This window comes from Quercus suber, unplaced genomic scaffold, assembly GCF_002906115.3.
Source record: "Quercus suber isolate HL8 unplaced genomic scaffold, Cork oak 2.0 scaffold_98, whole genome shotgun sequence".
In the NCBI taxonomy this organism is placed as follows: Eukaryota; Viridiplantae; Streptophyta; class Magnoliopsida; order Fagales; family Fagaceae; genus Quercus; species Quercus suber.
The window spans coordinates 424,671-448,392 of NW_027069563.1; the positions used below are offsets into that span (position 1 = coordinate 424,671).

The 23,722-nt window shown below is 35.4% G+C and overlaps 1 protein-coding gene across 1 annotated transcript; it reads left to right on the forward strand.

Annotated features, from left to right (window-relative positions):
* The first annotated feature begins 8,609 nt into the window (after positions 1-8,609).
* Positions 8,610-12,366, forward strand: LOC136068085 (uncharacterized). Its single transcript, XM_065774749.1, has 4 exons — positions 8,610-8,804; positions 10,831-10,905; positions 11,377-11,779; positions 11,933-12,366. The coding sequence occupies exons 1-4, from the start codon at positions 8,610-8,612 to the stop codon at positions 12,364-12,366; spliced, it is 1,107 nt and encodes a 368-aa protein (XP_065630821.1).
* Positions 12,367-23,722: the final 11,356 nt, after the last annotated feature.

The following is a 23,722-nucleotide window of genomic DNA, read 5'->3' on the forward strand; positions in this document are numbered from 1 at the left end:
ACCATGACATACATGACCTGTTTTACTCATAGTTTATAGGGGCAGCTCAAGGAATTGTAAGGTCTAAAGCAACTATTTTAAGTGAGGTCTATTCTTATATTTTGAATATTAATAAAAGATTTATATAACTTTTGGTGTTTTTTTTTTTATATAATTAAAATCTATTATTTCATATGCAAAATTACAAATTAAAACGGATCCATTGTAGTACGCAATGACTATACAACTAAAAAGCCTAAGCCCTATTGCCTCCCTCAACCCTTTGGCTAACTCCATCACCGCCCTCCTCAATCTTAGCTATCAACATCACCGCCCTCCTCTCTTCCTTCCCTGACCTCTCTCCGTAGATTGATTGAAGACTAGCTTTTACCAATTGCAGCTGAGTCCTAAGAAAGAGAGAGAGACTCAAAAAATTGAATTAGTATGAGCAAGTGAGATTTAGCCATTCTCATGCTCACCTTTTTCGCCATCTCCTTCTCTCTTCAGGTACCAATTTCAACTTCACTTCCAATAATTCTCTGTGCGAAACCCTAACTAAACCATTTCATTTTCTTTCTGCACGAGGGCGATTTCTCATTTTGAGAGGCTTGGATGCATCTCTTCGATGAATACCCTATCAAATTCGAATTCGAGCGTCTCCCTCCTCCAATTGTCACCGACCTCAACAACAACAGCAAGAAAGAAGTCCTTGTCGCCACTCCCGATGCCAAAATTTAGGTCCAATTTCACATTTTAATGTGTTATCATGATCATTTGCAATTTAATAAATATTAATTTGAAGAAATTTATTTATTTATTTATTTTTGTGATGTGTGTGGGGGGTTTTAGGTTTTAGAGCCACACTCGAGGCATGTGGATGAAGGGTTCAGCGATGCGCGTGTGCTCATGGAGGTGAGCCTCTTGCCTGAAAAAGTCCGCATTGCATCTGGGTGGTGTGCCATGGCCATGGCTACGGGCGTTGTTAATCGAGAAAGGCCTGGATAGAAGTTGAAACAGGTCCTGGGTGTTGTTACCATGGGTTGACCCAGTATTTAAAAAAAAAAAAAAAAAAAACCATTATGGGATTTTTAATTTTTCACAGATTTTAATGTTTGCTGAGAAAATTAGTTTATGAATTGTTTAGGTTCTGAGAAAATGGGAGTGAGAGAAGAACATAAATTAGAGATTAATTGGGGAAGGTGTTTTTTAGATTGTCTTGCAATGTGGGACATTGGACTTTTAGAGCCAAAACTTATGCTGGAAATTATTGGTCTATTCTGATTTGTATTGGTTCTTTTTCATTTTTTGTTTGTGATGGAGTTAGCCAAGGTTGAGGGAGGCAATGGAGCTTAGGCTTTTTATTTTTTTGGGTATTTTCTTCATGTCAGAATTTGTATGAATGGAGAGAAAGACAAATACCACTTTTTGGTCTTATTTATCTTGCATTTTTGCTCTATTTTTTGTTTTAGGAGGAAAGAGACATAAAATTTGAGCAAAAATACCTATTTACCCCTGATTTTAACAGAGGTGGGTTACAGAAAACAAACGGAACATACAACAAGTGGGTTAAGTGATACTTTTCAAACCACAAGTAGGCAAAGTGATTTTCGCCCAAATCACATGTGGGTTATATGTAATTATTCCATAAATACTATTTATTGTGTGAAACAACTAAATACTAAAAAATTATGATTGAAAATTTTAATAAAATTATATATTTGATATCTTTAAATAAATTTTGAGTATAAATTTATTTACTAGTAGGAGATTAATGTGTTCCACATTTTCAAACTAAGAAAAATGAATAGTCATTGTCACATCTAGTATCCGTTTGGCATGATTAATTTTGCTCATTTATTTTACTATTCAGCTTATTTTTGCTACTATTCACGGGCCCCACTACACTTTTTTTTTTTTTTTTCTATTTATGAGTTCCACTATACTATTTCAGCTGACTTTTACTTTTATCTACAGTACTTTCAGAAAAATGTTTTCAATTTCAGCAAAATAAACGGATTACAAACAGACCCCTAATAAAAAGATTTTTCTTTAACTGGTTTTTCTTAGATTAAAATAAACTACTTTTTATTTATTACTGAATATTTTGAGCTTAATTAATACTTTCATTGGTACATGGATATTTTTATTTGTAAAAAGTTTTTGAGGACTTTAGGCGTTTATCTGTTTGCCTCACCCATTGAGCTGGCACTAACGGTTTGCCAAGATAATATTTAGAATCAACATGTAATACCCCTCGACTTTCATGCGGGCATAATATCCAAAGTCCATATGCATTTTTTTCCCCTTCAGATTTTGTATGAATTAATTATATGATTTTCTGTCCATTTTCCCCAATAAGTCCATAACTGTGCACCAAAATAATTCCTCTTAATTTGTCAGAACACTGGAAATTATTTTAATTAGAATTTGCATGTAAGTCCTCCAAATAATCAATGGACTGACTTTAGTCGGCTCTTTTATTTTGCACACGTTACAGCAAACTACATGTTTCTCGTGGTTCCTTAAAAAAAAAAAAAGCCATAGCTTATTGAGTGCATATTACAGCTTTGCAAATCAGAGACATCCACAAACCATATAATATAGCAAACAATGATTACTTATTCAAAGTCACTACTCCTCATCATGAGAATAAGCAACCCAAATGCTTATAGCTGAACCACGATGCTTATTATCTCAAAGCCAAAGGGGGTTTATGGTGGTGAGCAACCTCGACTATTGAATCTGGTACAAGGTTTTGTTCGAGGGAAACATCCAGCATAGTTCTTATTGCGACCACAAAATGCAGGCAAAGACTTGCCAGTTGGAGATGGTGGCCTCTGATCAATTGGAGATGGCAGCATAACAGGTGGAGATGGCGGCATCACAGGAGGAGATGGCTGCCTGCCTTGTGGGGGCGGGTAGACATTCACGATATGACTTTCGAGGATCACACAGAACTGCGTTTCTGCTTGCATTTCTCTGTACTCCTACACTTACGTCTGAGATATGATATGAAGTAATCAGAATATAACTGAAAGGAAAAAGTGAAAGATTTAAAGTACCTAGCTAGCTAGTATTTGGTAATTAATTTACCACAAACACACCAAACAATTTTGAATTATTCGTAGATCAATTCCTTTATACTCAAAATATTATTATAACATATAATCGAGCAACTGCTATTTAAACTCTTACTCATGAAGTATTCGTTTCTAAAAACCATATTCAAAGTTCAGTTTAAGCATGCTGTAAAATAATCAATGGCAACTATTTACTACAGGGATGGAGCCAGGACTTGGAGTTAGTGATGTTGTGGAAGCCTGAAGAGAAGCACACATGATGCTCTTTTGATGGAACAGAAACTAAACTGTTAGTTTCTGGTAGTAAACCTCGAATCCACGAGGGGTTTCTCGAATCCACGAGAGGTTTCTTGAATCCACAAGGTGATAAACTGAAATCCACCAGAAAAAGAATTTGACAAAAAGTCTGTATTTTTATTAATCTGAAAACTGCACTGCCTTTGGAGGCTACAATGCGTTTAAATAGTAAAAACAAAACCTAGGGCAACTAGAAACCCTAAGGCGGCTACGAAAGCATATAAAACCCTAATTTGACTAAACAACATTAAAAACACCCAAAAACAAGGAAATAAATGCCCTAAACCTAAAATAACAAAAATTTCATAAAAATACCAAATATAAAAGATTACAAAAATTAATTAGAATATTTTGTCCTACATCAGACCCCTCCACTTGAAATAAACTCGTCCTCGAGTTCATTCTTGAAATCTAAAATCTTCCACTCCAAATAAACAAACACTTTGAATGTTTTAATAACTTGATCCGGTTCTGAAACTTGAATCTGTCATAAAGTGTAGCATAAAATTTCTTCTCATCTATCTTCAATTTATTTGCAACATCAATCAACAAAGGGTTGATAGTAAAATTAAAATTTTCTACTCCAAGAAAATCAACATATTGTGTAGTCATCTTCAACAAATCAACTGAGACCTAAGGATTGTGAGTTGTGGACTCATCCTCAGATTTGACCTCAATTGAATCTTCCACAATGTTCTCAATAATTACCATCTCTTCATTCCTGTCATTATTCACAATCAACTCAACATTTGCTTCTTTGACCTCTTCTTCAAATTTTTGACAAGTGGTATTTTCAATCTTCAATTCAATAACTTGTAGCAAATCTTGATCTTTTTTAACCACTTCAAAATTTTCTTTAGAAATAGGCTGCTTCTTCTCAACTCTCAAACCCTTTCCTTTACTTGACACATGGACCTGCATGTCATAATTTTGGTTTCGAATATATTGCTTTTCATATGAATACACAGATTTATAATCAACACTTGTATAATCTAGTATATCATAATAGTCATTAGGAAACCAGAAATCAATTAATACTCTTTTCATTCTTTGCCAAGAGCGAATTGGATGCTTACCTCGTCGCTTTCTATCAATTTGAATGTCTTCCCACCATTCTTCTGCTTCATTGTCTAATTTATTAGATGCAAGCCGCACCTTTTCTTCATCACAAATCTTCCAAAATTTAAAATACTCTTCTAAATCAAGAAGCCAGTCAATAAAATCCATCCTACACATATCTCCATCAAAGAATGAAATTTTCTTGTAGTTAGGAGTGCGTCTTTGAATATATTGAACATTGTTGTTGTGAGATGATTTCCTAGCAAGAAGAGTAGCAATCTTTTGCTGGATTTCACCCATAATTTTCTGACTCTTTTCATGAAATTATTGCTCATCACGAGCCTCTTTACGAAACTTGAGGAACTCAGCCCTAGTGAGGATTGGGTTGTTGACGTCATCACCGCCATCATTGTTGTGGTGGTCATCGTCTCGCCGGTTAGCCATCAGACCAGGGTATGTCAAGGCTCTGATATCAACTGATGTCGTGGAAGCCTGAAGAGAAGCACACACAATGCTCTCTTGATGGAATAGAAACTAAACTGTTAGTTCCTGGTAGTAAACCTCGAATCCACGAGGGGTTTCTCGAATCCACGAGAGGTTCCTTGAATCCACAAGGTGATAAACTGGAATCTACCAGAAAAAGAATTTGACAAAAAGTCTGTATTTTTATTAATCTGAAAACTGCACTGCCTTTGGAGGCTACAATGCGTTTAAATAGTAAAAACAAAACCTAGGGCAACTAGAAAACCTAAGGCGGCTACGAAAGCATATAAAACCCTAATTTGACTAAACAACATTAAAAACACCCAAAAACAAGGAAATAAATGCCCTAAACCTAAAATAACGAAAATTACATAAAAATACCAAATATAAAAGATTACAAAAATTAATTAGAATATTGTAAGGTTGAATTTAATCAACCATCTAATTGGCTTTATTCCGTGACCGATTTGCTTGTAATTTAGCACTTAGTAACCCTGTATTTAGGTGGAAAAATTGTAAGGGTAGTGTGTGAGAAGATGTGAAGAAAAGCTCAAGAGTGTGCAAGAAAAACAGAGTCTCGCGACTAGGACTCGCGGGTGGTTCGCGACTGGCAAGTCGCGAAATGCAGTCACGTGAGAGGCACACTGGGAAGCTGAAGGGTCGCGCCAGCTGTCACGCTACTGGACAAAAGTTCCAGTCTGGCCAGGCCGTTACGTCGTGACTTGATTTCGCGACTTGGCCATGCCGCGAGTTCAAGTCGCCAACTTGCCCTGTTTGGCAAAAACTAACGTTTTGCATTCCCTTCTCACCCTACTATATATACACCCTTATACCCATCATTTTGGTAGAGCTTCCAGAGAGAATTTTGTGAGAGAAAACCCTAGAGAAATACAAGATTGATTCATCCCCAATCTTCATCTAAAGAGACTCTACAAATTCCTCTACTCTCTTCCTCTCCATTATCATACCCTTGAGAGGTCATTTACCAAACCCTTGTCTCACCACACCCACGTCTGTGAGAAGGTCCATTTGGTGCTTTGGGAAGCAGTTTGGAAAGGAACCAATATACATTGGTTGATGCTATGGTCAAGTAGCGGAATCCGGGAAGCTAGAGAAGAAATAGGTTCGGCGTAACTAATAAAAATTAGGGGGGGGGGGGGGCAAGTCCAATAACAGTTCCGTCCCTGATCTACTACAAAAACTAGAGCTCTTCGAGCTGCAGCTGAAGAAGAAATGCAAAATGTGAAAGCCAAAACAAGGCAAATAACTAGAATGGATTTTGATGATGCTGAAAATTGTTAGTAAGCTGCACAATCCTCATGTGCTCTAAACAAAACCTACACAACAAAGAAGAAAGAAAAACCCTACAAAGAGTACCGGTGTGGTAGTGACCAAATGCCCTCCGAAGGTCAAGTTAGAGAATGTTCACAACTCTAGAGTGCCAGAGCTATGGGAAATTATGCGTACCTTAATTTTTGAGAGTTCTGGGTTTTTATAGTAGTGTAGAACTGACTTTTGTTTTCTTGGTGAAAAAGATGTTTCCTTGGTGAAAAAGATGTTTCCTTGTAGGGGAGATTCTCATAAATGTACGTATTTTGCAGGATTCTTTTCATATGGGGATTCCATTGACTAGGCTTACTTGTAGGGTGCAAGACATTTCCATTTAGGATTCCTTGGAGACCACTTATGCCATGTGACTGTCACGTGGCCTTGATATCTGTTAGCCTCGGGCCTGTGCACCTGGAATCCGTCCGTTACGGAGGATCATCCGTCCACTAAAGAGGGATCATCCATCATATGATTGCTCCGTTCAGTACCTTAATCCGTCATCTTGTTTTTGACCATTTATTAACTTAGTACCATCACCTATGGCATGTTTATTTGAACCAATCGGTCAACCTCATCTTTTATCCTCTTCAGATTTCATCTTGAGAGTTTTTCCTTTTTGACAGTGCTAAAATACTCTACCCTAGTCATATATTTATCGACCATCGACCATCCATGATCCATCCAAGTAATAGTGTGTCTAATGGACTAAAAAATTGACCCAGAATAAACCAAAATGAAGAAGGATATAATTGAAAAGTATAACAAACTTTAGAAAACAAATTAAGTTGGCTAGAAGACCTTAAAAATTGGTTGGGATATAAGTCATGGCTCCCTTGTCTTTTGTCAAAAACGATACAAGTAAGTTGCTTTTGCGGATCAAGTACGTATATATTATATATCTTCGCATAATTTCATTCTATACATATAATTAATATTCATGTAAGCTCCACAGCCTTAATTTGTTTAATAACATTTGCATTTGGTTATATCGTCTTTAATTAAGATGTTGAGATAGTAGCAAAAGTAGTAAACAAGAATTTAGATCCTTGAATTTAATTGTGGAAATTAATTAAGATGATGCATTTGGCCAATACTAATTTTTAATATTTGCAATGAGGTAAATACTTTAGTCTCTTCATTCAATACTTTAGTCTCTTCATTCAATATTGCTGTATCTTGTATGACGAGTTCTTTTTATGTCTTTTGGCAAGCATCCAATGTGTTGCCGTGATGCCCACGCATTGCATTTATTTTTCTTCTGTCTTTTACATTATAGGCATAATATGATAACTTATTTTTTTGTTATATATATATATATATGTGTGTGTGTGTGTGAGAGATAGAATGAATTTCAATATATTTGGCATTGGCTTTTAAATTTTATGTACGGTTTTTAAAAACCTCACATTTTTCTACTTTTTTCACTTTTTCCCATTTTTTCTCATTTTTTTTTTCAAGATATAAGTATATTTTAACACATTTTTAGTAAAAGCTTAAATAAGCTATTCCCAAACAAACACTTACATATTGATTGATTTTTAGGGTAGGTGAGTTCCAATTTCATATATCTTATTTAAGGACAATAGACTTTACCAATTGAACTAATTGAAACTCACTTATAATTTGAAAACTTAGTAAATGAGATTGTTTATAATTCCTTTCATTGTTGGTTTGATAATGTTTGAAGTACAAATATTTTATAGTAGGAACCTTTATATGTTTATATTGTACTTGCAATATAAATTTACATTGTAAACACACAACAGGTGAAAAATGTTGTACACATTTGCAAAAACTGTACAATATTTACTACTTCACTTTTTTGCAAATGAGTACAACAATTTTCACTTTTTGTGTCTACAATCTAAATTTATAGGCGAAACTACAATATTAGTCTCTTAAGTTTACCCTGTGTGCGCAATTGGTCCATCAAGTTTGAAGCGAGCACAATTGTTCTCTCAAGTTTTAAAACTGAGTTGTATTAGTCATTTTACTAACTGCCGTTAGTAGTGTTACTTACGTGGCTAACAGAATAATGACTTCACATTTTTTTTAATGATCGATGTGGCATTTCTTTTATTAAAAAATTATCAAATAAATTTACACGTGAGATGCTGCCAACAACTTTGCCCATGGCCACTATTCTAGTAAGCATTTCACACTTGTCAATGTTTTTCATTTTTTTTTTTTGGGTGCCATTTTAATTACATCATCTAAAACAAAACTATTTCCTCAATTCCAAGTTTCTGCTCCGCCGTTTATCCAAAAAAAAAAAAGTTTCTGATCCGCCACTCTAACCCCACCGCCACTGCCACCATCCTTTACATGAACCCGAATTGCCCGCAAATTCACACGAAGGCAAAGAAGAAGTGGACCCAAACAATGACATCATTTCCAGCATCGGCAAATTGGGCACTGAATGAACATCTTGACCCAACTTCACATTCTTACCAGCTTGACCCACCTCAGTTGGCAAGGAGATTGTTGATCTGTGCTTGGACCGTATCAGAAAGCTTGCCGACAATTGCACTGGCCTCCAAGGATTTCTGGTTTTTAATGCCGTTGGTGGAGGCATTGGTTCTTGGCTTGGCTTCCTTCTCTCAGCTGTGTTTGTCTATTGTTTAAATCAAAGCTGGGTTTCACATTCTGACCCTCTTTCGCATTTGTAATTTTTTAATTAAAAAAATGCCACGTCATTAAAAAAAAATGATAAATCATCGTTCTGTTAGCCACGTAAGTAATACCACTAATAGCAATTAGTAAAAGGACTAATACAACTTAGTATTAAAACTTGAGAGACCAATTGTATTCGTTTCAAACTTGAGAAACCAATTGTACACATAGGGTAAACTTGAGGGACTAACATTGTAGTTTTGCTAAATTTATATTATATAGTACAATGTAAAAGAAGAATTTCCCTTATAGTAGATATTTCATATATTTGAATATCATTTAAATATTTTTCTTATAATTCCGTTTTCTTACATTTTTTTAAATGAAAATTTATTAGTGAACTTTTAGCAGCTAAATTTTGTTAAACTATTTTTTTTTTTGAGAGAATTGTTAAACTATTTTTTTAATTGTTAATAAGATCAGTTCTTAATCTTTCTTATAACATAGTTTTTCTTAGGTAGAATTTTATCTATTTTTTTATTTTTTTATGCATATACAATTATAATTGCTAGGGAAAATTACAAAAAAAAAAAAAAACTATTTTTTATAAAATTTTACACAACCCAAAAAACAACTAAAACTATTTTCGAACACTCCTTCCATCCCATTTTATTTGGCACGTTCAGAAAATCTAACTTTGAAAGGAATATCATTTAATGTAATGTCTTCTATATAGAAAGGTAAAAGTTTTCAAAACCACCTTCTTTAATTTAAATTGGGAAAAGTTAATAAATATGTTGTAATGATATTGGCTTAGAAAATATTTTTAGAAACCTTTTATAGAAAAAGAAAAAAGAGACCCATTTAAATTTTAGTGAAAATGAGATATTGACTTTTCAAATAAAGTCATTTTTATATATGTTAAAAAAATTATTTATTAACTATTCAAAAAGTACTTTATTTTTGTGTATCTCAAAATGAAATACAGACCAAACAACTTAAAAGTTCTTCCGAAACTCAGTTAAAGTATGTGCCGTTTCAAAAAGTGCACAGTTTAAGAGAAATAAAAGGATAAATTGAATACATTTAAAAAAAAATAAATAAATCATAGACATACCGACTAGTCAACGTTATACAATTTTATTTTCTCCCATTTTCCTATGAGACGTGGTACACATATCATATTTGTCCATATATATTGACCCTAAGTCGATGAGAAAAAGTCTTCATGAAAAATAAATAAAATCACTGGAAAGAAAGGATACATGACAAATGAGTGACATTGAGCATTGAATAATTCAACTGTGTATAAACTATAAACCAAACAATTTGCTATCGTGGTGGTCCTCAAATGGTCCTTCTTAGACAAACGAATTTGGCTTTCCAAATCAAGAAGACGTTAAAGATAGGGTCATTCTAGGTACCTCACATTTTTGTGGGTATATACATGGTACCTACTTAAAAATGAGCCACAGATTTTTCAAGTTTTAATATTGACAGTTGATTTTGTTTTATTTGTCCATATATATTGACCCTAAGTCGATGAGAAAAAGTCTTCATGAAAAATAAATAAAATCACTGGAAAGAAAGGATACATGACAAATGAGTGACATTGAGCATTGAATAATTCAACTGTGTATAAACTATAAACCAAACTGATATGGAAGAATAATCATAGGTGTCATGGGCTTAACCCGTCAGCACGAGCTTCGGCTGACGGGCCAATTACGGGTAACGGACAGAGTCATGCTGACGGGACCAAGATAAACTGGGGTTTTTTTTTTTTTTTTTTTTTTTTTTGTCAATAGTGTATCAAGTGTAAGAGAGGAATAATAGGTTGGTGGATGCTATTAATTTTTTTACTCAGAAAGCTAAGGAGTAGAATAAAAATCAATTTGAGAATATTTTCACTAGGAAAAAGAATTTGATGTTGAGGCTGAATGGTATTCAAAGAGCTCTGGCTTTAAGACCATTGAATTTTCTTGTGAAGTTGGAAGATGAGCTTCTAAAGGAGCTTGACCTTGTGCTGAATCAGGAAAAGGAGTTGTGGGCTTTGAAGTCCAAGGTGAATTGGATGATTCAGGGTGACCAGAATACGACCTTTTACCATGTCTCAGCTTGATTAAACGGAAGAGGAATCAAATCATGGCTATCAAGAATGTAGTGGGGGATTGGATTCATGAGGATGGTGAGATTAAGGATTTTATTAGGAGTGGTTTTGATCAGATCTTCTTGTCTTCTCTTTCTTGTGTGACTAGAATGGACCCCCCTATTTCTTAATGGCAGCCTAGGCTCCCAGATTTAGAGAAAGAGAGTATTAGTAAGGGTTCTTTTGAGGAAGAGATAAAGGCAAGCCCTTTGGTCTTTGAAACCTTTCAAGGCCCCGGGCCCAGATAGACTTCATGCGGGGTTCTTTCAAAAAATTTGGGCCATTGTGGGAAGTTCCATGATAGAGGAGATTCAAAGGATTTTTGTAGAAAGAAGAGTGCTGGAAGCTATGAATAGTACCCATATTGCGTTGATTCCAAAAATTCAGGATCCTGAAACCTTGGGAAATTATAGACCAATTAGTTTGTGCAACATAGTGTATAAGGTGGTAACAAAAATTATTGTGGCAAGGTTGCGATCTTACTTGGACAAACTCATCTCTCCAATGCAAACAACTTTTCTGCTAGGAAGGAAAGGGATTGATAATATTATTATTGCTCAGGAGATCATTCATTCCCTTGGGAAGAAAAAGGGTAGGGCTAGTTATATGGCGTTTAAGATAGACTTGGAGAAAGCTTATGATAAGCTAGAGTGGAATTTCATCAGAGACATGCTAATTTGGGTGAATCTCCCAACGGATATTATAGATGTCATCATGAGTTGTGTGTCAATAGTTTCTACATCTATTTTATTCAATAGAGAAGCCATTGACCAAATATTTTCCTCTAGAGGTATAAGGAAGGGAGACTCGATTTCACCATACTTGTTCATCCTTTGCATGGACTATCTTGGGTAGCTTATTGAAGAGAAGTGTAGTGTGAAGCTCTACTAGCCAGTGAAGGCATCTTAAAGTAGTTAAGCTTTCTCTCATTTGTTCTTTGCAGATGATTTGATGCTCTTTGCAAAAGCTGATAGGGTAAATTGTGTAGCTATTAGAGATGTTTCGGATACATTTTGTAGTATTTTTGGACAAATGGTGAGTGAAGCTAAATCGAGGGTGTACTTTTCTCCAAATGTGGATAGGGATACTAGGGAGTCCCTTTGTGATATATTAGGGTTTGCCTCAATGTCATTTCTTGGTAAATACCTTGGATTTCCGCTAAAACAACCAAGTTCTTCCTCTCAAGATTATAATTTTATTTTGGATAGAGTGAAGCAAAAATTATCTGGGTGGAAGGCAAACCTTTTATCTTTGGCTGGTCGTAGGGTGCTCATTCAAGCTTCATTGGCTGCCATTCCTTCGTATATTACGCAATGCTCTTACCTTTCGGGAAGGGTATTGGATGGCCTAGATAGAGTGAATAGGAACTTCCTATAGGGGTCAACAGATTCAACCAAGAAGGTTCATTGGGTTGGTTGGGAGAAAGTGATTAAAGGCAAAGAAGAAGGGGGTTTGGATTTGCAATCAGCCAAAGGGAGGAATGTTGCTTTCCTATCCAAGCTTAATTGGAGGTTTCATAAGAAGGGGGAGGCACCGTGGGTGAAAGTTTTGAAGACGAAATATTGCAGCCAAAGGAGAAGAGCAGTTGTAAATGCGGATAAACTTCCTTGCTCCTCAATATAGGTAGCAATGAAGAAAGGGATAGGAACTTTTAATAAGGGTTGTAGATGGTTGGTGACCAAAAATAGCGGCCTGAATATTTGGCACAACAATTAGACAAATGGGGGACCCCTTAGACAGTTGATTCAAGGGCCTATTTCCTAAGAAGCAAGTCGTCTAGAAGTTAGAGATATTATGCTTGATGTGGGCTGGGATTGGGGGAAATTACCTTTTGAATTACTTGATGAAGTCAAGGGTTTGATTCGTGCAATCCCCACTACGATCTTAGGTGGTGGATCGGACAAGTTGGCTTGGGCTAAGTCGCCTCATGGGCCCTTTGATGTCAAAAGTGCATATAGGATTGTTATGGAGTCTTCAGATTCAATGGCCTTCTTGGCTAGCTGGATTTGGAAGGCAGACTTGCTCCTAAATTAAAATGTTTTTGTGGTTGTGTGCTCACAATAGTATCGGTGTCAAAACTTGTTTAGAAAGAAGAGGAGTGGTCCAAGACAATGTTTGCCCTGTTTGCTGCAATGGTGTAGAAACCATCTTGCATGCCCTTAGAGATTGCATTCACCTGAAACAATTGTGGAATTAGCTAGGGGTCACTGCTTCCAATTATGATCTTTGGCATTTTAACCTATTGGATTGGCTGTCACTCAATGTAAGATCCAATGATAAGATGCATGACACGGGTCCTCCATGGAAAATTGTTTTTCCCTTTGCTCTTTGGAACATTTGGAAGAGTAGGAATAATCTTGTGTTTACTAGGAAAGGAAGAAACCCGAAGCTGGCTTTAGAGGTTGTCTATCAAGCTAGTGAATATCTTCACTGTGTGGCAACTCTAAGGTTGCAAACCCGTAGAGTCATAAGGAGAATTAGGTGGGAGAGACTTGTGCAAGGTTGGAAAAAGCTAAACACGGATAGGTCAAGCATAGGTCTTCATGGCCTAGCTGGTTGTGAAGGAGTAGTCAGGAATGATAATGGGTAGTGGGTAGCTGGGTTTAGCAAATGGATTGGGGTCACTAGCAGTTTTGCCGCTGAGTTGTGGGGGCTTCGTGAGGGCCTTAAGCTTTGCTACAATCTAAATATTCATTGTCTTGAAATTGAGCTGGATGCTAAGTCCATTGTTGATGTTTTAGGGAATTTATCTTATTTTAATAACATCATTTTCCCTATTTTGGATGACTGCAGGCAATTGATTACCCGGTTTCACCAAGTTCGTATTAAACACTGCTTCTGGCAAGCCAATCAATGTGTTGATGGTTTAGCTAGGATAAGCTTTAGGATGAATACTGATTTTCTTTTTTATGATAGTCCGCCTGTGGACATATTAGATGTGTTTGAGAGAGACCTCAATGGGATGTACTCTAACAGGATATGTCCTAAACCTTGTCTTGTTGCTTAGTTTTGTAATGATATCTTCTTTTCACCAAAAAAAAAGAAAAAAAAGTTTAGCTACAAAATTGGTTGTAGTTTAAGGTTACAACCTTACTCAATAAATTAAATGTCACTGCACATTTTGAAAATCTAACCGTTGAATTATATATTCTTTATGCTCTTAATATACATATCAAATTTTGTATCAATCCGATATTATTTACTATATCATCTATAAGCTTATATCTTATGCATAATTTTAAACTACAAAAACTTGCAATTTAAACAATTTATTGATGACATAGCTATTGATCATTAATTTTTTAGAAATTTTGCAAGCATGAAGGATATAAGAAGCATATGTAATCGAATTGTGGATTTGTCAAAATTCACTTCCAATAAAAAGATATTGAGTAAGATTGTAGTTTTCGACTACAACAAATTTTGTAGCTAAACTTTGTCTTTATATTATGGCTACCCTAAATTGCATATAAAAACAACAAAGAAAAAAAATTGTGTAGTAATATAAAAATATAAAATTTAAGGATTTGGCCGCATATAATTCGTGGCCCCCTAATGAAATAAATTTAGCCCAAATAATTCAGTAAGAATTTGAAATTTAACCCAAATAATTCAACAAAAATTAATCACCAGGCCTATGGTTGTCTAGACCCGATCGGAACTCGTCAACCCGGCCAAACCGCCCGACGCCGACCCGAACCAAAGGTCCAGTCGGTTGGCGGCAGGCTTCCGTCTTCAAAAACTAATGCTGGTGGGTCGAGTGGTGGGTTTGCATCTCCAAAATCCGACCAACCCAAACCTGACTGGAGTTGTAAAAAAATCCGGTCAAATCCTTCAAAAACAAGCCAGATCCAGCGAGATCTCGACTAGATCTGGTTAGATCTAGTAGAATTTAGCCAAATCTAGAAAAATCCAAGCAATTTTTAGCAAAAAATGCAGATTTTGGTGAAATTCTTGTAGATTTTTCCAATTTCCGGCTATTTTTTCAAGATTTCGGCGACGGTTTTTTCTAGATTTTGATGCCCTTTTTTTTATTCCAGCAACCGACTGACCCGACCGACGCTCACCCTCACCCAAAACCTACTCAACCGATTTTTCCGGCGGTCGGTTTCAGGTTCCTCTGCCCCTTCACCTGACGCCGGCAGGTCGAGTCCGAGTTAGGTCCAAAACCAACCTATGAACAGCCCTAACCAGACCCATTCTTAGGCCTTTCAAAAACATACAAACCAAGAAACCATGAAAAATAACACCGTGGCTTTTGCCAAAACATACAGAATGAACTCCAACGGCATGACCAGAATTGGCCTCTCTACACTAGCCAAACGTGTGATAAAAATAGAGATCAGTGCAACAACGATCTCCTCCACATGAGCACCGAGAGTCTAAGTATTATCAGCAATTCAGCACCACTGGCCTATGTACTCGGTGCCTGTAATTTCAGAGCTAAACTGGCCTTTCTATAGCATCTACTCAATAGGATAAAGGTGTTGAGAGAGAGAGAGAGAGAGAGAGAGAGAGAGCTTCGGTCTGTGCAAGGCCTACACAATCTCTTGAAATTTTTTGTTGGTGCTCTCTATTCAAAGCGAGTTGATACGTACTGTTCACTTGTTCTCTGTGTTTTCCTGTTTAAGTAACTGTTTTCACTTTCTTCTTTCTCATAGGGAAATGAGTTTTTGCACTTAGTTTTTGTTTTGTCTTTTTCTTTTTTTCAAAACAAGTTTTCGTTTCCTAGAAAAATAAAAATGTGATTTTGAAACCTGACAAGTTTGTTTGCTCCAATTCTTCTCTTTTGGACAGGTTTAGTTCACTTATAGAACATAGAACCTACAAAAGAAGTAATGAGATATGTATTAAAATGGTTTGGAATATTGTCAGCAATTAATTTTAAACTATTAAATTTTTTTATTTTTTATTTTGGGATAATTTGATAGTTAGTTTGAACAATTAAAACTATCCTCATTTGGGCCAATCCGTGATCATGTGATTATAATTAACCAAGATTCAACTATAATCAAGCTTTAAATATGACTTCGGAATAAAAATATTTCTTTGCTATTGCGTGCTCTGATTTTGCTTGACATTATTTCTGATTTGAATTTGAATTTCACTTTGTTTCCTTTTGCTTCATGATGTGATGTGATGTTGCCTTAGGTGCGTTTTATTTAATTCAAATAGATGCATGATTAGGATAGGGCTCCCTTAATAATTTTCATATTAAATACAATGGTAATAGAAATAACACAAAGAAAAACTGAAAATACTTCTGAATATTATTAATGTAAAGAGAAATTACACAACACTATTTGAACTAAAGCGCGGCACTCGCTCTCTTTAAGTGGGTCAATGGCTCTTTATTTTCCATAGTAAAAATGGAGTATTAATTCGGGCCATTTACTCACCTACGGATATGGTAATTGCTTTGAATAGGCTGTCAAGTAGGAGGATCCAAGAGGCTGATTCATTTCCAATTTTGATACCTCCACTCTTCATCTCCCCCTTGCGCACGTATCTAGCCCAATATCTAAGTTAATACATTTTAGCCCATTAATTACCACAATTAAAAAGAATAAAATAGTCTCTCTCATTTTCAATGTGGGATTAAACATTTTCACTAACTCATCATCTTCCATATTCACTCTCATATATTTACATTTATGTTATTACATTTATTCATTTTATTTATTTAATATTAAAAATGCTCTAACAATCCCCCACTTATTTTAATATTAAATTTTTAGTAAAAGAGAGATTACCAGGCAAAGACAGGTCATTATGCATCATGAAGGTGTGCTCTACATTGAACCTTCACTTAGTAAAACAACGATCTCAACTCCAGAGTCATAGTGGTCTCCGACTTGAACTAGGACTGCTTTGGGGAAATTAAGTGTCACTGCTTACACATAATAACCTAGGTGTTGACATGAGTTTTTATAACTAGCACTTTACGGCCGTGTGCTGATCCCGGTTTCATGAGTGTATTTGAGACTAAGTCCAAATCTCATAGGGAGCGGCCCCACCCCCACACTCACATAGGTGAAATTTTGTCAAGGGTGCTCCTGTAATTCTGATACCCCACTCATACGAGCTACAAATTTCATTAAGAGTTTTTTAACTCATCCTCTCCACATTACAGGATAAATGCACTTACATCATAGGGATGAACAATTATAAAATTATTTACAAAATAAATAATTAAGAAAAATAAATTGTACATTTCTTACGACCATCGTATGATTCGTTTTTCCCATTGAACTCAATTCTCAGAATCTCTGGTCCTCGGGTTGGGTATCCTCATACATGGCTCATGATTCTATGGACTTTAGTCCCATCCCCCTTGATGTATTCCAAACTCTATCTTTTGCCAAGGCCTTGGTAAATGGATCTGCAAGATTATCATTAGATTTAATATAATCCACAGTTATGATGCCACCACTCAAATAAGAACGCACGGTACTGTGCTTTCTTCTTATAGGTCTGGATTTATCGTTGTAATAACGGTTTTTAACTCTACCAATTGTAGCAGTGCTATCACAATGAATTAATATAGGTGGAATTGGCTTTTCCCAAAGTGGAATTTTATATAACAAATCTCTAAGCCAATTTGCCTCTTCACTAGTTGAAACTAATGCTATTAATTCAGCTTCCATTGTTGAATTAGCAATTATTGTTTGCTTTTTGGATTTCCAACAAATAGCACCACTACCTAAAGTAAAAATATAACTAGTGGTAGAGAGAGAATCACCTGACAAAGTATTCCAATCGGCATCACTAAAACCTTCAATCACAGTAGGGTATTTTTTATAAAATAAGCCATAGTTTTTGGTACCAATTAAATATCTTATGACTCGCTTAATAGCTAGCCAATGATCTTTACTAGGCTTGCTAGTAAAACTACTAAGCACTCCTACTGCATATGCAATGTCAGGTCTAGTACAATCAGTAGCAAAATGCAAACTACCAATGATACTAGCATAATCCTTTTGATTAAAAATCTCATCATTATTATTCACAGGAAATAAATGAACACTAGAATCAAAGGGAGTAGCTACACTTTTGTGATCATGAAAATTATATTTTCTCAATATTTTCTCAACATAATGTGATTGATCAAAATATATTCCATCACATGCTTTTGTAATTTTCATGCCCAAAATAAAATTAGCCTCACCAAGATCTTTCATATCAAAATGGTTTTTAAGCATATTCTTTGTTTCATTTATAACATGCATATTTGAACCAAAAATCAACATATCATCCCTAGAGAGGCTAATAATAACATGTAAATTATTCCATGATTTAGAATAAATACATTTATCACATTCATTTGATTTATAACCATTCTCAATCATGCAAGAATCAAACTTTTCATGCAACTGCTTAGGTGCTTGTTTTAAGCCATATAGGGATTTAGTTAGCTTACATACCTTGCTTTCTTATCCAGGCTCTACAAAGCCTTCGGGTTGATCCATATAAATCTCTTCCTCTAGGTCTCCATTTAGAAAAGCAGTTTTTACATCCATTTGATGAATTTTCAAATCAAAAATTGCAGTAATAGCAATTAACAATCTAATAGATGTACTTCTTGTTACCGAAGAAAAAGTATCAACGAAATCAAGATCAGCTTTTTGTTTAAAACCTTTTGCAACAAGTCTAGCTTTAAACTTTTCTATTGATCCATCCGGTTTCAACTTTTTTCTAAGGACCCATTTACAACCTATGGTCTTACAACCCGGTGGAAGATCTACTAATTTTCAAGTTCTATTAGAAATTAGAGATTCTATCTCATCATTTACAGCCTCTTTCCAAAATATAACATCAGGTGATGTTAAAGCCTCTTTTAAATTTTGGGGATTTTCCTCAATGTTAAAAACATAATAATCAGAACCAAAATCCTTTTCAACTCTAGCTCTTTTACTCCTTCTAGGTTCCATTTCAAAATTTTCTTGATTTTGTAAATGTGAAGTAGAAGAACTAGGTTGTGACAAAATACTTTTTTCACCCCCACTATTTTTCGATTTAAAAGGAAATTTTTCTTCATGAAAAATTGCATCACCAGATTCAAAAATTATTTTTTTTTCAAGATCAAAAAATCTATAGGCTATACTATTAATCACATAACCAAGAAAAGCACAAGTAGTAGCTCTAATACCTAATTTAGGCATTTTAGGGTCAGTATGCCTTACATAAGCAAGACAACCCCATACTCTCAAATATCCCAAATTTGGTTTATGTCCTTTCCACAACTCAAAATGTATGGTGTGTGAATTTTTATGTGGCACCCTATTCAAAACATGACATGCAGTTAAAATAGTTTCACCCCAAAAATATAAAGGTGCACCAGATTCAATTAACATGGCATTTGTTCACTCAATTAAAGTTCTATTTTTTCTTTCAGCCACACCATTAGAAGCATGTGAATATGGTGCAGTAGTTTCATGGATAATTCCCAAAGACTGAACAAATGAGTTGAATGCACTTGATTCATACTCACGGCCTCTATCACCTCTTATTCTTTTTATTTTTCTACCGAATTGATTTTCAACTTCTTTTAAAAAATCTTGAAATTTTTCAAAAGCATCACTTTTATTTTTCAACAAATAAATAGTTGTATATTTTGAGAAATCATCAATAAAAGTGATAATATATCTATCTCCTCCACGAGTTAAAATTCCCTCAAATTCACATAAATCGGAGTGAATTATCTCAAGCAATTCAGTATTTCTTACAAGATTTTTATGAGGCCTTTTTGTAATCTTAGCTTGACTACAAGTTTCACATTTTTCAAAATCTTTTGACAGTCTTGGAATTAATCCTAAACTACTCATGATTCCCACATATCTACTATTTATATGACACAAACGAGCATGCCAAAAATTAATAGAAGAAAGCATATAAACTGAACTGGTAGATGCTTTATTATTCTCAACATTCAATTTAAACATTTCAACCTCACCACTCCCAAGAACCTTGGTTTTGCTAGAGTCACCAAGCATAACAATTTTTTCTTCTTCAAAAGGAGTGTACAACTTGAACCAATTTTTGTCATAGCAGACGTGCCTATTAGCACCAGAATCTGCGCACCACCCTTCAACATATTGCACCATATTGATGTCTGTAATTATAGCCACTAAAGGCTCTTTGGTTACGTTAGCCTGCGGGACAGATTCACGTCTCCGAAACTTGCAAAATCGAGCAATATGCCCACTCTTGCCACAGACAAAACAAGATCTATTAAATTGATCTTGTGAAGGGGGTCCTTGGTTCTTATTGTAATTTTTATTCAGGTTTCCCCTTCCTTGAGGTCTATTATTATTTTTAAAGGCTCTCTTTTTAGGCTTTAATTGACAATTTCTAGGAAAATGATTTTTGGGCATATCATTATTGGCTGAAATAAGGTTTACCTTTGTGGTGGAATTACCATTGCTCTCTTGTGTCATGAGTGCATCTTGTCCTCTAGCCTCCTCCTCCACACGAATGCATGTGATCAAAGTCTCCAAGGATGTCTCCTTTTGTTTATGCCGCAAAGTCTTTTGGAACTCCCTCCAAGATTGTGGTAGTTTGTTAATTATGCTAGCTACTACCAAATTGTTTCTAATCTTTATGCCTTCAGATCTCAATTCTGCAATGATCATTTGGAAGTCTTGTGCTTAATCCATCACTGATTTTCCATCCATCATTTGGTAAAGGAAAAATCTGCTAGCAGCATACTTCTTTGCACCTGCCTCCTCGGCATCATACTTGCTTTGTAAAGCTTTCCAAATTTTCTTAGTAGAATTGTAAGTTGTATCATAATAATCATAGAAATGATCAGCAAGACAATTCAAAAGATAAGAGCGACAATTGTACTCATCTTTTGTATACTTATCTATTTTTTCTTGATGGAGAATATATTCTTCATTACTCATCTCATTGGTAGGAACTTTTGATCGATTCTTGTTAGTGAGGATGTAGGAGACTTTGAGAAGACTCAAGTAGAAGATGACCTTTCCTTTCCACCTCTTGAAGTGGGTTCCCTTAAAGCGAAAGGGCTTGTTAAGATCTCCAACAGGCTCATTTGGTTTCTCTTGTGTCGATTCCATGTGATTGAATCTCCTTAAAATTGTTGGTGCAAACACAATAACAATGGAAACAACACAAAGAGAAACTGAATAATACGCTGAATATTATTATTAATTTGAAAAGATGAGCACAACATTATTTGGACTGAGGCGCGACACTCGCTCTCTTTAAGGAGATTCAAGCCTTTGGTTGGCTAAACTTTGTAACCGATGCAGACCTTCTCTAGCCCAACAAATGTTGTATGGCTAGAACAACTTCTGCACAAAGTGTTCAAGCCCAAAACTCCACCAGAAGAACACCTTTCTTTGTCCCAAAATTTCTCAAGTATTTATGAATATTATTGAATTCATTCTCTTACACAACACTCTTTGCTTTTAACTATTTTCTTCATTCACTCTTGATATGAACTTAGTTCATAGCATAGCTGTATATATAGTCTTCCAACCTTTCACATAACCTACATGTTATTTATTAATTTTTTTTTTAAAAAAAAACACTCTCTTAATTTATTTAATCTAACTTCCATACAAGTAATTCTTTCTTTAACAAATTTTATTCTAACTCATCTCTTTATTCTTCTTCAGTTTTTTTGAGTTTCAACATATTTAATTTAAAATGTACTAACACCCCCAATGGTAGGCAGATGCAAGAAAAAAGTCTTCAACCACATAAAAGACCAAGTGGGAAGGAAGATTGCTTGTTGGAAAGGGAGATTATTGTCCAATGCTGGTAGGGAGATACTTATAAAGGCTGTTGCGTAGGCCACACTGACATATACTATGAATTGCTTTTTGCTACCCGATTCTCTATGCTCAAAAATAAACTCAATGGTGAGGGGGTTCTGGTGGGGGTAGAAAGGAAAGGAAAGAAAGATGGTGTGGGTGTCGTGGAAGAACTTGTGCATGCCAAAGGTAGAAGGGGGCATGGGGTTTAGGGATTTGAAAGCTTTCAACCTTGCTCTTCTAGCCAAGCAAGGGTGGAGAATACAGTAGAGCCCAAACTCACTGATCCATAGAATGTTGAAAGCAAAATACTTTACGAAAACCTCCTTCATGGACGCTCAAGTGGGGAGAAATCCCTCCTATATATAGAGAAGTATTGTGGCTGCCAAACCAGTGATCAAAGAGGGGGCTAAGTGGGTTGTTGGTGATGGAAGAAGCATTAAAATTTGGGAGGAGAAATGGCTCCCTTTCATGAAGTCATGCAAAATAATAACATCGAGAACATTAATGGGAAGGGATTTGAGAGTGGCAAGCCTCATTCTACAAGAACAAGCTGAATGGGATGTAGTTTTGATAAAAAGCACCTTCCTCCCCCACGAAGCTGAGGCTATCCTAAGTATCCCAATCAACCCTATGAACCTATCAGACTCCTAGGTCTGGGCAAAGTCTCCAAATGGCATATTTACAGTGAAGAGTGCCTACAGAGTAGCTATTAAACATCTTGCTATCACAAAGGGATGTGAGGAAAGTCCGGGTTGTTTAGACAGCTCCAAAATGATTGCGATATGGAAGGTTGTATGGAAGCTACAATGCCTAAACAAAGTAAAGCACTTAATGTGGAGATCTTGTAAGAATGTGCTCCCTACAAAAAAATGTTTGCTAAACCGAAAGGTCCTGAAGGAAGACAGCTGCGACCTTTGTGGTGAAAGTGAATCAGCGAGTCACATTTTATGGGGATGTTTGATTGTGAAGGAAACTTGGAATGCAACAAAACTCAGACTTCCCAACCTAAGTCAGCCCCCAAAGGATTTTCTAGATGTGGTGTGGCTGTTGATGGAAGAATCGTAGGAAAAGAATTGGGAAGGTTTTGCAGTCATGGCATGGAGTTTGTGAACTAATAGAAATTCAATTTGGCATGGGGGTGTGTGCAAAAGGGGAAAAACAATAGCATGGGAAGCTCAAAAATATGAGGATGAAGTGTGTGTATTATCACTTCTGATTTTAATTAATGTGAATATGTATATTATAAATATATTTTAATTTGACTTATTTAGTTACTTTTGGTAAATATTATTGCATAACTAATGGTTGAATTGGTTATTAGTTGAAAATATTATGAATTTGTAAAGAATTTATAAATTCATAATATTTATAATGAATTTATTAATTTGGTAAATATTGACTAATACCTTTCTTATGACATATGATACAGAAAAATAAAAAATTGATTCACAATACGATTTACATTTTGATAATTATGGGTATTAGTTAGTATTTTGAATGGAATTAGAACCTTCTCGATTTTTGTTATTTTATTGATTTCGAGTTTCAAATGGATAACATTATGGTTTGAGAGTATTCTGAAGCAACAAGCCCTCTCTCTCTCTCTCTCTCTCTCTCTCTCTCTATCTCTCTCTCTCTCTCTCTCTCTCTCTCTCTCTCTACGAATTTGAGAGTTTTATTGAGAGTATTCTGAAGCAACACGCCCTCTCTCTCTCTCTCTCTCTCTCTCTCTCTCTATCTCTCTCTCTCTCTCTCTCTCTCTCTCTCTCTCTACGAATTTGAGAGTTTTAAATTACTTTGTAGGTTCAAGGTTATTTTGGCCATTATATAAGTTTGGGGGCATTTTGGTCATTTTGTCGAGGCTAATGGTATTTTAATCATTTCCAATATACTAAAGGAATTTATTTCATTTCAAATATTTTAAGAGGCATTTGGAGGATTTGATAAAT

Coding starts and splice junctions, on each gene's coding strand:
- LOC136068085 (XM_065774749.1), top strand. CDS start 8,610: ATGACATCATTTCCAGCATCGGCAAATTGGGCACTGAATGAACATCTT. Junction 8,805..10,830: donor TGCCGTTGGTGGAGGCATTG/GTTCTTGGCTTG, acceptor TTTCTTGTGAAG/TTGGAAGATGAGCTTCTAAA. Junction 10,906..11,376: donor TGTGGGCTTTGAAGTCCAAG/GTGAATTGGATG, acceptor CCAAAAATTCAG/GATCCTGAAACCTTGGGAAA.